This window comes from Procambarus clarkii, chromosome 44, assembly GCF_040958095.1.
Source record: "Procambarus clarkii isolate CNS0578487 chromosome 44, FALCON_Pclarkii_2.0, whole genome shotgun sequence".
Classification (NCBI taxonomy): domain Eukaryota; kingdom Metazoa; phylum Arthropoda; class Malacostraca; order Decapoda; family Cambaridae; genus Procambarus; species Procambarus clarkii.
This window is the reverse complement of record NC_091193.1, coordinates 26,136,261-26,150,456: the sequence shown is the minus strand read 5'-3', so window position 1 is coordinate 26,150,456 and position 14,196 is coordinate 26,136,261. Positions and strand designations below refer to the sequence as shown.

The window sequence follows — 14,196 nt, the reverse complement described above, 5'->3', positions numbered from 1 at the left end:
CGGTCATATTCTCTCCACAAACAAGACAAAAGTATACTATACTTTACAAATTAATGGTGAAACACTTAAGTGGGTTGACACTATCGGTACCTTGGCGTCACTGTCGGCTCTAACAAGGGGAAGAAAGAGGAACTCGGCCAACTCATTGGAACATGTAAAAGTCGACTCAGGGCACTGAAAGCCATGACCTGGAATGGACATGGAGCGTCTATTGCTGTGCTTAAAATGATGTGCACAGCCTATGTGCGCTCCGTCATAGACTATGCCGCACCAGTTCTGTGCACTTATTCCCAAGGCGATATGAAAACAATTGAAAGCACACAAGTTGAAGCCTTGACAATCATTCTTGGAGTTCCAAGAACTGCCAAAACGTCTAATCTACGAAAGGAGTTGTGCCTTCCCAGTGTTAAAAGTAGAATTAAGGAGCTGAATGCTAAGCTTGCAATTAAGATAGGCAGAGATCCCCATTACAATGATATTGCCAAGAAAAAACTGAGTTCTGTGCTACTTTCAGGGGGAAACAGGAGAAGCAAAAAATGGCATCACAGATCAGTCTGCTACCTGGAAGAGCTTCACCTGCTTCAGCAAGCCCGTGAGCTCCTGCCTGTAGAGAGGTTACCTCCCTGGGAGGATGACTCATGCAAGATTATCATCAATGAAATGGCAACGAAAAGTCCAACATGATACCACAAGAAATGAGGCACAAGTATCGTGGAAATTAATGAAGAAGCCGGAAACTAATTAGAACAAATCTACACTGATGGGTCATCTAATCCTCTCAATGGCAGGGCTGGTGCAGCATACACTGTAACTAGGAATAATGCCTTCCAACAGGGAAATGAAGAAAAAACACGTATTGACAACTGTGCCTCTTCAACGCAAGCATAGCTAACTGCCATTGTTATGACATTAAGATTCCTTAAACAAAACACTAACGGTTCAGTGTTCGGTACTGATTCAAAAGCAGCACTGCAAAGCCTTAGTAAAAATCGGACAGAAAATCTTGTGATAGTCGCTGAGATCAAGAGAGCTGTGAGAGTACTAACCAATCAGGGAAGAGTCGTCAAGTTTCTGTGGATCCCCTCCCATGTTGGAATATGTGGGAATGAACGAGCAGATGTGCTGGCTGCTGAAGGCGCTGAAGGAGACCATATTGAATACTTCATACCCAAGACTCTACTACAAATTAGAGGTATTATCAGCCAACATCACCGTGACAAGGTAACTGAGGAAAGGAGGATAGAAGCACAAACCAGTGAATCTGTACGATGGTACAACATGGTTGCAGCTGGCAATCCCAATCATTATGGACGAAGAGGAGGAGGACGAGGGAGAGAATCAGTAATAGCGAGAATCTGTCTTGGATTCAAATATCCATGGCGATTCGGAATGGAAACAACAGTTGAGCAGAGGAGTTGCAGAATCTGTGGTGAGAGTGATGGACACCGCCTTGACCACTATCTACGTGAATGTGAACACCTGAGAGACATTAGGAATAACTGTAGAATAATAAACCCCACATTGTTTGAGTTAGGAAAACACTATTTGTCAAATATTGATACTGTTCTTAAAAGATTTCCCCATTTTGCACCCGCAAGATAACGTAAGAATTTAAGGGTTGACAGATGTTAATCTTCTTGTTTGAGGAGCTGTTCACTTGAGATAGTTAAGCAAGTCCCAGCTGTGTCTAGGTACAACGAAAGCGCCACTCATCCTGTGTCCACTCACAGGATGAATGGACACACCGCCCCTCGAGGCAAAATAAAATAAAATTAACAGCCTTTAGTAACCTGAACAAAGAGTTGTTTAGGAATTTGTATACCATATATATCAGATGTATTTTGGAATAGGCAGCACCAGCGTGCAGTCCCCATCTCTTCAAACACCCGACGAAGGTACAGAAAGTTCTGACGTATGCCATCAACTGGTCCCAGAGCGCAGAGGTATGAGTTACAAGGAAAGACTAAAGGAATTAAAGACAAAAGACTAAAGAATAGACAGGACAGACGTCACTCGAAGAAAGAATAGACAGAACAGACGTCACTGGAAGAGAGAATAGACAGGACAGACGTCACTGGAAGAGAGAATAGACAGGACAGACGTCACTGGAAGAGAGAATAGACAGAGCAGATGTCACTGGAAGAGAGAATAGACAGAGCAGACGTCACTGGAAGAGAGAATAGACAGAGCAGACGTCACTGGAAGAGAGAATAGATCAGTGATCGGTACTGATTCACTGGAAGTCACTGAACTGAACGTCAACTGAACTGAACTGAACGTGAGGTACTGAACGTCACTGGAAGAGAGAATAGACAGGACAGACGTCACTAGAAGAGAGAATAGACAGAGCAGACGTCACTGGAAGAGAGAATAGACAGAGCAGACGTCACTGGAAGAGAGAATAGACAGAGCAGACGTCACTGGAAGAGAGAATAGACAGAGCAGACGTCACTGGAAGAGAGAATAGACAGAGCAGACGTCACTGGAAGAGAGAATAGACAGAGCAGACGTCACTGGAAGAGAGAATAGACAGAGCAGACGTCACTGGAAGAGAGAATAGACAGAGCAGACGTCACTGGGAGAGAATAGACAGAGCAGATGTCACTGGAAGAGAGAATAGACAGGACAGACGTCACTGGAAGAGAGAATAGACAGAGCAAACGTCACTGGAAGAGAGAATAGACAGGACAGACGTCACTGGAAGAGAGAATAGACAGAGCAGACGTCACTGGAAGAGAGAATAGACAGAGCAGACGTCACTGGAAGAGAGAATAGACAGAGCAGACGTCACTGGAAGAGAGAATAGACAGAGCAGATGTCACTGGAAGAGAGAATAGACAGGACAGACGTCACTGGAAGAGAGAATAGACAGAGCAGACGTCACTGGAAGAGAGAATAGACAGAGCAGACGTCACTGGAAGAGAGAATAGACAGAGCAGATGTCACTGGAAGAGAGAATAGACAGGACAGACGTCACTGGAAGAGAGAATAGACAGAGCAGACGTCACTGGAAGAGAGAATAGACAGGACAGACGTCACTGGAAGAGAGAATAAACAGAGCAAACGTCACTGGAAGAGAGAATAGACAGGACAGACGTCACTGGTATAGAGAATAGACAGAGCAGACGTCACTGGAAAAGAGAATAGACAGGACAGACGTCACTGGAAGCAAGAATAGACAAGACAGACAAGGAGAGAATATTTAACATACATGTAAAGGGGAAACTGAGTACCCTGAGTCACAGAAACATTAGAAGCAAACTGCTCAATATCAGAGTTGTGAGCAAATAGAACACACTAAATAGTGAAGTAGCGGAGGTAGACTCCATACACAGCTTCAAGTGGTGGAGGCAGACTCCATACACAGCTTCAAGTGGTGGAGGTAGACTCCATACACAGCTTCAAGTGGTGGAGGTAGACTCCATACACTGCTTCAAGTGGTGGAGGCAGACTCCATACACAGCTTCAAGTGGTGGAGGTAGACTCCATACACAGCTTCAAGTGGCGGAGGTAAACTCCATACACAGCTTCAAGTGGTGGAGGTAGACTCCATACACAGCTTCAAGTGGTGGAGGTAGACTCCATACACAGCTTCAAGTGGTGGAGGTAGACTCCATACACAGCTTCAAGTGGTGGAGGTAGACTCCATACACAGCTTCAAGTGGTGGAGGTAGACTCCATACACAGCTTCAAGTGGTGGAGGTAGACTCCATACACAGCTTCAAGTGGTGGAGGCAGACTCCATACACAGCTTCAAGTGGTGGAGGCAGACTCCATACACAGCTTCAAGTGGCGGAGGCAGACTCCATACACAGCTTCAAGTGGCGGAGGTAGACTTCATACACAGCTTCAAGTGGCGGAGGTAGACTCCATACACAGCTTCAAGTGGTGGAGGCAGACTTCATACACAGCTTCAAGTGGCGGAGGCAGACTCCATACACAGCTTCAAGTGGCGGAGGTAGACTCCATACACAGCTTCAAGTGGCGGAGGCAGACTCCATACACAGCTTCAAGTGGCGGAGGTAGACTCCATACACAGCTTCAAGTGGTGGAGGCAGACTCCATACACAGCTTCAAGTGGTGGAGGCAGACTCCATACACAGCTTCAAGTGGTGGAGGCAGACTCCATACACAGCTTCAAGTGGCGGAGGCAGACTTCATACACAGCTTCAAGTGGCGGAGGCAGACTCCATACACAGCTTCAAGTGGCGGAGGTAGACTTCATACACAGCTTCAAGTGGCGGAGGCAGACTCCATACACAGCTTCAAGTGGTGGAGGCAGACTCCATACACAGCTTCAAGTGGTGGAGGCAGACTCCATACACAGCTTCAAGTGGTGGAGGCAGACTCCATACACAGCTTCAAGTGGTGGAGGCAGACTCCATACACAGCTTCAAGTGGTGGAGGCAGGCTCCATACACAGCTTCAAGTGGTGGAGGCAGACTCCATACACAGCTTCAAGTGGTGGAGGCAGACTCCATACACAGCTTCAAGTGGTGGAGGCAGACTCCATACACAGCTTCAAGTGGCGGAGGCAGACTCCATACACAGCTTCAAGTGGTGGAGGCAGACTCCATACACAGCTTCAAGTGGTGGAGGCAGACTCCATACACAGCTTCAAGTGGTGGAGGCAGACTCCATACACAGCTTCAAGTGGTGGAGGCAGACTCCATACACAGCTTCAAGTGGTGGAGGCAGACTCCATACACAGCTTCAAGTGGTGGAGGCAGACTCCATACACAGCTTCAAGTGGTGGAGGCAGACTCCATACACAGCTTCAAGTGGTGGAGGCAGACTCCATACACAGCTTCAAGTGGCGGAGGCAGACTTCATACACAGCTTCAAGTGGTGTAGGCAGACTCCATACACAGCTTCAAGCGGTGTAGGCAGACTCCATACACAGCTTCAAGTGGTGGAGGCAGACTCCATACACAGCTTCAAGTGGCGGAGGCAGACTTCATACACAGCTTCAAGTGGTGGAGGCAGACTCCATACACAGCTTCAAGTGGCGGAGGCAGACTTCATACACAGCTTCAAGTGGTGGAGGCAGACTCCATACACAGCTTCAAGTGGTGGAGGCAGACTCCATACACAGCTTCAAGTGTATGAAGTGTACGCACCAGGACCATAGTGGAGGTGTGTATGTCTCCACCAGCCTGGTGAAGTCACCCTCAAGCCACCAGTACCACAGAGTTATATGTCTGCCGGGTTCCCGGAAAGGGCTTTATCACACCTCGGAGATAATGTGAGCGTCTGGTCTCCCAGGTGAGTTACCACACTCACGGGAATTCCCAGCTGAACCTTGTCACTCACTCCTCATATATATATATATATATATATATATATATATATATATATATATATATATATATATATATATATATATAATATATTATATATATATATATTTGTTTTATTTGAACTTTGTTACAAAAAAGGAGTTACATATTGGGTACAAAGATGGTTATCATAAGTTGTCGAGTTCCTCCAGCTCCTCAGATGGCGGGCAGGAGCCCTGGATGCAGTGCGCATTTACCCTCAGTATCGCCACGCTGAGGCGCTGGAAAAGAAAGCTGGCAGCTCTAGGGTCCCTTGTTTCAATGAGCTTAAAACCCAGTTCCTTAAAAAAACTGGTAGCACTTTTACCCCAGGTGCCGAGTATCTCAGAAGCAATGGGGACAATATTGTAGTTGTGATCCAGTTCTCTGTACTTATGGGATTTGGCTGCTTCCCTGTGAGTGGCAGCGCCACCTGGTTGTGCAACACTGAGGTCAATGTAGGTGTTAGCCAGGGTTGAACACTCCATGTGCAGTCCCATACCAACCGCTTGCCGATCTTCCAGGGGTTCACTGTGATACCATCCGGGCGACCAATAAGAGCATCAGAGTTACGGGGCGTTAGTCTTCACTGTGGGAGGACCATACTGTGTCTGGGAGGACTGGTGGCCTCCACACTGCAGTCTTCACTGTGGGAGTACCATACTGTGTCTGGGGGGACTGGTGGCCTCCACACTGCAGTCTTCACTGTGGGAGGACCATACTGTGTCTGGGAGGACTGGTGGCCTCCACACTGCAGTCTTCACTGTGGGAGTACCATACTGTGTCTGGGGGGACTGGTGGCCTCCACACTGCAGTCTTCACTGTGGGAGGACCATACTGTGTCTGGGAGGACTGGCGGCCTCCACACTGCAGTCTTCACTGTGGGAGTACCATACTGTGTCTGGGGGGACTGGTGGCCTCCACACTGCAGTCTTCACTGTGGGAGTACCATACTGTGTCTGGCTGCTAGCAGTGAACACCATGACCAGCACATGGAGAACATGGTGAAACTACAGGAGTAACAGAACACCGGAGAGCAGGGAGAGATACCAGAGGGCCAGGAATGAGTACCTCAGAGTGAGGAGGGAAGCAGAGAGACAGTACGAATATGACATAGTGAGTAAAACTAAGACCCAACCAAAGCTGCTCCACAGCCACATCAGGAGGAAAACAACAGTGAAGGAACAAGTGATGAAACTAAGGGGAGAACAGATACACAGAGAATGACAAGGAGGTGTGTGAAGAACTCAACAAGAAATTCCAGGTCTTCACAAAAGAGCAAAGAGAAGCCCCTGTGTTAAATGAGGAGGAGGAGGCAAACGAATCAACCTTGGAGGCTTTTGACCTCACTAGTGATCAGATAAAAAAAATTCTGATGGAGCTGAATGTGACAAAGGCTGTTGGGCCTTACGGAATCTCACCATGAATACTAAAAGAAGGTGCAGAAGCACTAAGCGTGCCACTCTCTATAATGCATAACAGGTCACTGGAAACAGGAGACCTACCAGAAAGTTGGATGACAGCTAACGTAGTCCCAATATACAAAAAGGGTGACAGGTAAGAGGCACTGAACTACAGGCCAGTTTCCCTAACTTGTATACCATGCAAGGTGATGGAGAAGATGGTGAGAAAAAGGCTCGTAGAGCATCAGGAGAGAAATAGCTTTGTAACACACTACTAGCATGGGTTCAGAGATGGTAAATCACAGGGTTAATAGTTCTATGACCACGCAACAAAAATTTGGCAAGAAAGAGAAGAGTGGGCAGACTGCATTTTCTTGGACTGTCAGAAAGCTTTTGACACAGTACCGTCGTGAAAGGCTGTTACGAAAGTTGAAGCAACAGGCAGGAGTAAAAGGTAAGGTGCTCCAGTGGATAAGGGAGTATTTAAACAGCAGGAAATAGAGTAACTGTGAGGAGGGAGACATCAGAGTGGCGAGATGTCACCAGCGGAGTCCCACAGGGCTCAGTACTTGGACCCATCCTGTTTCTAATATATGTAAACGATCTTCCAGTGGTTATAGACTCATTCCTCTCAATGTTTGCTGATGATGCAAAAATTATGAAAAGAATCAAGACAGATGAAGATAGACAGAGACTACAGGGTGACCTGGACAGGCTGGAGGAATGCTCTAGAAAATAGCTACTAAAGTTCAACCCAGGAAAATTCAAAGTAATGAAATTAGGCGAAGGGAGCTGAAGGGAGAACACAAGGTACCATCTGGGAGGTGAACTCCTACAAGCGTCAATTGGAAAGATCTGGGGGTTGATATCACACCGAACCTGTCCCCAGAGGCCCACGTCAAAAGGATATCATCAGCGGCATATGCTAGACGGGCCAACACAAGAACTGCCTTTAGAAACTTGTGTAAGGAATCGTTCAGAACCCTGTATACCACTTACGTCAGACCAATCCTGGAGTATGCACCTCCAGCTTGGAGTCCATACGTAGTTAAACACAAGACAAAGTTAGAGAAGATTCAGCGGTGTGCCACGAGACTCGTTCCGGAACTGAGAGGAATGAGCTACAAGGAAAGGCTAAAGGAGCTGAAACTCACGTCCCTGGAAGACATAAGAGTAAGGGGAGACATGATAACCACCTACAAAATTATCAGGGAATTGACAGGGTGGACAAAGACAAACTCTTCAGCACGGGTGGGACACGAACAAGCGGACACAGGTGGATATTGAGTACCCAGATGAGCCACAGAGACGTTAAAAATAACTTTTTCAGTGTCAGAGTAGTTAATAAATGGAATGCATTAGGAAGTGATGTGGTGGAGGCTGACTCCATACACAGTTTCAAATGTAGATATGATAGAGCCAAATAGGCTCAGGAACCTGTACATTCCTGTTGATTGACATTTGAGAAGCGGGACCAAAGAACCAGAGCTCAACCCCCGCAAGCACAACTAGGTGAGTACATGCCAAGTGTTGCAGCCTTGGCCACCTGGGCTTACTGCCAGCTGTCATGGGTCAAGAGCCAGGTTATGTTGTTGACTGCTGCCAGCTGTCATGGGTCAAGAGCCAGGTTATGTTGTTGACTGCTGCCAGCTGTCATGGGACAAGAACCAGATAATTTTCCAAGGATGAGCAAGGCCATTCGAGGTTTCCGGTAGATAAGACTTCTGTAGCATTTAACCCCGAGATCACCTGGCCAAGCCTGGCGCCGGCCCGGGACCCCTAGCCAAGCCTGGCGCCGGCCCGGGACCCCTGGCCAAGCCTGGCGCCGGCCCGGGACCACTGGCCAAGCCTGGCGCCGGCCCGGGACCCCCTGGCCAAGCCTGGCGCCGGCCCAGGACCACTGGCCAAGCCTGGCGCCGGCCCGGGACCCCTGGCCAAGCCTGGCGCCGGCCCGGGACCCCTGGCCAAGCCTGGCGCCGGCCCGGGACCCCTGGCCAAGCCTGGCGCCGGCCCCGGGACCACTGGTCAAGCCTGGCGCCGGCTAGGGACCACAAGAGTGTGCTACAGACCACCTGACCAAGACCGGGGCGCCAAGCTCCTCACTGCTGCCCTACTCATGGTACTGAAGGAGAGGCCGACCATCCACCCCGATGGTCGGGTACCGCTCTAGTGTCAGCTTGGCGTCTCCAGCGTTCACAACCTCTCAAAACTGATGTACTAAATTGCCCGAACCTAACCTAACCTAACCTAACCTAACCTAACCTAACCTAACCTAACCTACCCAAAATCCACGAATGACTGCTCACGAGGCTCCCACGCAGTGTCAGGGTGGGGCTGTCAAGGGAGGGAGGAGTCAGGGTGGGGCTGTCAAGGTGCAAGGGCAAGAGTGAGAGTGGAGGACCAGCCAGCGTCGTGTCTGGAGGCGTGAACACCTCAGTCACCCTGCTGGACCTCCGCCCTGCTGGACCTCCACCCTGCTGGACCTCCACCCTGCTGGACCTCCACCCTGCTGGACCTCCACCCTGCTGGACCTCCACCCTGCTGGACCTCCACCCTGCTGGACCTCCACCCTGCTGGACCTCCACCCTGCTGGACCTCCACCCTGCTGGACCTCCGCCCTGCTGGACCACCGCCCTGCTGGACCTCCGCCCTGCTGGACCTCCGCCCTGCTGGACCTCCACTCTGCTGGACCTCCACCCTGCTGGACCTCCTCCCTGCTGGACCTCCTCCCTGCTGGACCTCCTCCCTGCTGGACCTCCACCCTGCTGGACCTCCGCCCTGCTGGACCTCCGCCATGCTGGACCTCCACCCTGCTGGACCTCCGCCATGCTGGACCTCCGCCCTGCTGGACCTCCGCCCTGCTGGACCTCCGCCCTGCTGGACCTCCGCCCTGCTGGACCTCCGCCCTGCTGGACCTCCGCCCTGCTGGACCTCCGTCCTGCTGGACCTCCGCCCTGCTGGACCTCCGCCCTGCTGGACCTCCGCCCTGCTGGACCTCCGCCCTGCTGGACCTCCGCCCTGCTGGACCTCCGCCCTGCTGGACCTCCTCCCTGCTGGACCTCCGCCCTGCTGGACCTCCGCCCTGCTGGACCTCCGCCCTGCTGGACCTCCGCCCTGCTGGACCTCCGCCCTGCTGGACCTCCGCCCTGCTGGACCTCCGCCCTGCTGGACCTCCTCCCTGCTGGACCTCCGCCCTGCTGGACCTCCTCCCTGCTGGACCTCCGCCCTGCTGTGTTGGGACCCGACCAATAAGACTTCACCAGAAGTGACGGATTTCTCACTTAGTGAGAACTCAGTGAGTGACTCACTCACGAATAAGTGAAGACCAATAAGAAAAGGTGTGTCATAACTCTTGTTGTTACCATGTCTTACCAATCTCCCATGGTTGGTTCTCCCATGGTTGGTTCTCCCATGGTTGGTTCTCCCATGGTTGGTTCTCCCATGGTTGGTTCTCCCATGGTTGGTTCTCCCATGGTTGGTTCTCCCATGGTTGGTTCTCCCATGGTTGGTTCTCCCATGGTTGGTTCTCCCATGGTTGGTTCTCCCATGCCTGGTTCTCCCATGGTTGGTTCTCCCATGGTTGGTTCTCCCATGCCTGGTTCTCCCATGGTTGGTTCTCCCATGCCTGGTTCTCCCATGGTTGGTTCTCTCATGGTTGGTTCTCCCATGGTTGGTTCTCCCATGCCTGGTTCTCCCATGGTTGGTTCTCCCATGGTTGATTCTCCCATGCCTGGTTCTCCCATGGTTGGTTCTCCCATGCCTGGTTCTCCCATGCCTGGTTCTCCCATGGTTGGTTCTCCCATGCCTGGTTCTCCCATGGTTGGTTCTCTCATGGTTGGTTCTCCCATGGTTGGTTCTCCCATGCCTGGTTCTCCCATGCCTGGTTCTCCCATGGTTGGTTCTCCCATGGTTGATTTTCCCATGGTTGGTTCTCCCATGCCTGGTTCTCCCATGGTTGGTTCTCCCATGGTTGGTTCTCCCATGGTTGGTTCTCCCATGGTTGGTTCTCCCATGGTTGGTTCTCCCATGCCTGGTTCTCCCATGCCTGGTTCTCCCATGCCTGGTTCTCCCATGGTTGGTTCTCCCATGGTTGGTTCTCCCATGCCTAGTTCTCCCATGGTTGGTTCTCCCATGGTTGGTTCTCCCATGGTTGGTTCTCCCATGGTTGGTTCTCCCATGGTTGGTTCTCCCATGCCTGGTTCTCCCATGGTTGGTTCTCCCATGGTTGGTTCTCCCATGGTTGGTTCTCCCATGCCTGGTTCTCCCATGCCTGGTTCTCCCATGCCTGGTTCTCCCATGCCTGGTTCTCCCATGGTTGGTTCTCCCATGGTTGGTTCTCCCATGGTTGGTTCTCCCATGCCTGGTTCTCCCATGCCTGGTTCTCCCATGGTTGGTTCTCCCATGGCTGGTTCTCCCATGGGTGGTTCTCCCATGGTTGGTTCTCCTATACCTGGTTCTCCCATGGTTGGTTCTCCCATGCCTGGATCTCCCATGGTTGGTTCTCCCATGTCTGGTTCTCCCATGGTTGGTTCTCCCATGCCTGGTTCTCCCATGGTTGGTTCTCCCATGGTTGGTTCTCCCATGGTTGGTTCTCCCATGGTTGGTTCTCCCATGGTTGGTTCTCCCATGCCTGGTTCTCCCATGGTTGGTTCTCCCATGGTTGGTTCTCCCATGTCCTAGTTCATACCAGACATGGGAGAACCAGACATGGGAGAACCAACCATGGGAGAACCAGACATGGGAGAACCAGACATGGGAGAACCAGGCATGGGAGAACCAGACATGGGAGAACCAGGCATGGGAGAACCAGGCATGGGAGAACCAGGCATGGGAGAACCAACCACGGGAGAACGAACCATGGGAGAACCAGACATGGGAGAACGAACCATGGGAGAACGAACCATGGGAGAACCAGACATGGGAGAACCAACCATGGGAGAACCAACCATGGGAGAACCAACCATGGGAGAACCAACCATGGGAGAACCAACCATGGGAGAACCAGACATGGGAGAACCAACCATGGGAGAACCAACCATGGGAGAACCAGGTATAGGAGAACCAACCATGGGAGAACCAACCATGGGAGAACTAGGCATGGGAGAACCAACCATGGGAGAACCAGGCATGGAAGAACCAGGCATGGGAGAACCAGGCATGGGAGAAGAAACCATGGGAGAACCAGGTATAGGAGAACCAACCATGGGAGAACTAGGCATGGGAGAACCAACCATGAAACTTCTCTCTCTCTCCTTGACCCCCAGGAGCACCGGGGCCCCAGAAGCACCGGGGCCCCCCAGGAGCACAGGGGCGCCCAGGAGCACCCGGGGCGCCCAGGAGCACCCGGGGCGCCAAGGAGCACCCGGGGCGCCAAGGAGCACCCGGGGCGCCAAGGAGCACCCGGGGCGCCCAGGAGCACCGGGGCGCCCAGGAGCACCGGGGCGCCCAGGAGCACCCGGGGCGCCCAGGAGCACCGGGGCGCCCAGGAGCACCGGGGCGCCCAGGAGCACCGGGGCGCCCAGGAGCACAGGGGCGCCAAGGAGCACCGGGGCGCCCAGGAGCACAGGGGCGCCAAGGAGCACCGGGGCGCCCAGGAGCACCGAGGCCCCCAGGAGCACCGGGGCGCCCAGGAGCACCGAGGCCCCCAGGAGCACCGGGGCGCCCAGGAGCACCGGGGCCCCCAGGAGCACCGGGGCGCCCAGGAGCACCGGGGCGCCAAGGAGCACCGGGGCGCCCAGGAGCACAGGGGCGCCCAGGAGCACCGAGGCGCCCAGGAGCACCCGGGGCGCCCAGGAGCACCGGGGCGCCCAGGAGCACCGGGGCGCCCAGGAGCACAGGGGCGCCCAGGAGCACCGAGGCCCCCAGGAGCACCGGGGCGCCCAGGAGCACCGGGGCCCCCAGGAGCACCGGGGCGCCAAGGAGCACCGGGGCCCCCAGGAGCACCGGGGCCTCCAGGAGCACCCGGGGCGCCAAGGAGCACCCGGGGCGCCAAGGAGCACCGGGGCGCCAAGGAGCACCGGGGCGCCCAGGAGCACCGGGGCGCCAAGGAGCACCCGGGGCGCCCAGGAGCACCCGGGGCGCCAAGGAGCACCGGGGCGCCCAGGAGCACCGGGGCCTCCAGGAGCACCGGGGCCCCCAGGAGCACCGGGGCGCCAAGGAGCACCGGGGCCCCCAGGAGCACCCGGGGCGCCCAGGAGCACCGGGGCCCCCAGGAGCACCGGGGCGCCAAGGAGCACCGGGGCGCCAAGGAGCACCGGGGCGCCAAGGAGCACCGGGGCGCCAAGGAGCACCGGGGCCCCCAGGAGCACCGGGGCGCCCAGGAGCACCGGGGCCCCCAGGAGCACCGGGGCCCCCAGGAGCACCGAGGCCCCCAGGAGCACCGGGGCCCCCAGGAGCACCGGGGCGCCAAGGAGCACCGGGGCGCCAAAGAGCACCGGGGCCCCCAGGAGCACCGGGGCGCCCAGGAGCACCGGGGCCTCCAGGAGCACCGGGGCCCCCAGGAGCACCGGGGCCCCCAGGAGCACCGGGGCGCCCAGGAGCACCGAGGCCCCCAGGAGCACCGGGGCGCCCAGGAGCACCGAGGCGCCCAGGAGCACCGGGGCCCCCAGGAGCACCGGGGCCCCCAGGAGCACCGAGGCCCCCAGGAGCACCGGGGCCCCCAGGAGCACCGAGGCCCCCAGGAGCACCGGGGCCCCCAGGAGCACCGGGGCGCCCAGGAGCACCGGGGCCCCCAGGAGCACCGGGGCCCCAGGAGCACCGGGGCGCCCAGGAGCACCGGGGCGCCCAGGAGCACCGAGGCGCCCAGGAGCACCGGGGCCCCAGGAGTACCGAGGCCCCCAGGAGTACCGGGGCGCCCAGGAGCACCGGGGCCCCCAGGAGTACCGAGGCCTCCAGGAGTACCGAGGCCCCCAGGAGCACAGGGGCCCCCAGGAGCGCTGTGCATACTCGTGATGGAAGCCAACTTGTGTTGCATATAATGTTCTGCAGCAACCACCAGGTTTCCGAGGTGTGATGGACTTATTAGGGCAGTGTGTCTCATGGCTTCCTTACTTGCTCAATCTCTGCTTTCTCTCTGTCTCTGTCTGTCCGTCTCTCTCTCTCTCTCTCTCTCTCTCTCTCTCTCTCTCTCTCTCTCTCTCTCTCTCTCTCTCTCTCTCTCTCTCTCTTTGTCTCTCTCCTTCCTCTTCTTCTCTCTATCTCTTACTCTCTCTCTCTCTGTTATTTAAATTCGTGTCAGTTATGGGGTGTTGTGATAGAATATCCAAGTACTGTACGTATTGACTCTGGGTTTCCCCGATCTTGGTGATGCGGAAGAGGCAGTGATGGGTAGTGTGGCGGGCCAATACGTATATAACACATCCTGGATACACAGAGTGGGCCAGGTGTGGCTCCTACATCTCTACACGCTTCATGCTCTGCACGCTAATTGTATGGTAATGGCGCCGCCTGCACCCTGTGATCACTCTTACTAGGTG

The 14,196-nt window shown here is 54.4% G+C and overlaps 3 protein-coding genes across 3 annotated transcripts; 2 read left to right on the top strand and 1 right to left on the bottom strand.

Moving 5' to 3' along the window:
- Positions 1–5,197: 5,197 nt before the first annotated feature.
- LOC138350194 (uncharacterized) lies at positions 5,198–9,973 on the top strand. Its single transcript, XM_069300540.1, has 2 exons — positions 5,198–5,265; positions 9,043–9,973. Exons 1-2 carry the CDS (start codon positions 5,198–5,200, stop codon positions 9,971–9,973), a joined length of 999 nt encoding a protein of 332 aa, XP_069156641.1.
- Positions 9,974–10,089: 116 nt separating this feature from the next.
- LOC123745188 (spermidine/spermine N(1)-acetyltransferase-like protein 1) lies at positions 10,090–11,394 on the bottom strand. The gene has a single exon (XM_045725497.2). The coding sequence runs from the start codon at positions 11,392–11,394 to the stop codon at positions 10,090–10,092; it is 1,305 nt and encodes a 434-aa protein (XP_045581453.2).
- A 19-nt stretch (positions 11,395–11,413) lies between these two features.
- Positions 11,414–13,698, top strand: LOC123745189 (collagen alpha-1(II) chain-like). Its single transcript, XM_069300538.1, has 2 exons — positions 11,414–11,906; positions 12,059–13,698. The coding sequence occupies exons 1-2, from the start codon at positions 11,414–11,416 to the stop codon at positions 13,696–13,698; spliced, it is 2,133 nt and encodes a 710-aa protein (XP_069156639.1).
- The last annotated feature ends 498 nt before the right edge of the window (positions 13,699–14,196 follow it).

What these genes read in the sequence shown, in the direction of transcription:
- LOC123745188 (XM_045725497.2), bottom strand. Translation starts at nt 11,394, where the DNA reads ATGGGAGAACCAACCATGGGAGAACCAACCATGGGAGAACCAGGCATG.
- LOC138350194 (XM_069300540.1), top strand. Translation starts at nt 5,198, where the DNA reads ATGTCTGCCGGGTTCCCGGAAAGGGCTTTATCACACCTCGGAGATAAT. An exon ending in GTGAGCGTCTGGTCTCCCAG is followed by an intron (nt 5,266 to 9,042) that starts GTGAGTTACCAC and finishes GCTCCCACGCAG; the next exon opens with TGTCAGGGTGGGGCTGTCAA.
- LOC123745189 (XM_069300538.1), top strand. Translation starts at nt 11,414, where the DNA reads ATGGGAGAACCAGACATGGGAGAACCAACCATGGGAGAACCAGACATG. An exon ending in AGAAACCATGGGAGAACCAG is followed by an intron (nt 11,907 to 12,058) that starts GTATAGGAGAAC and finishes CGGGGCGCCCAG; the next exon opens with GAGCACCCGGGGCGCCAAGG.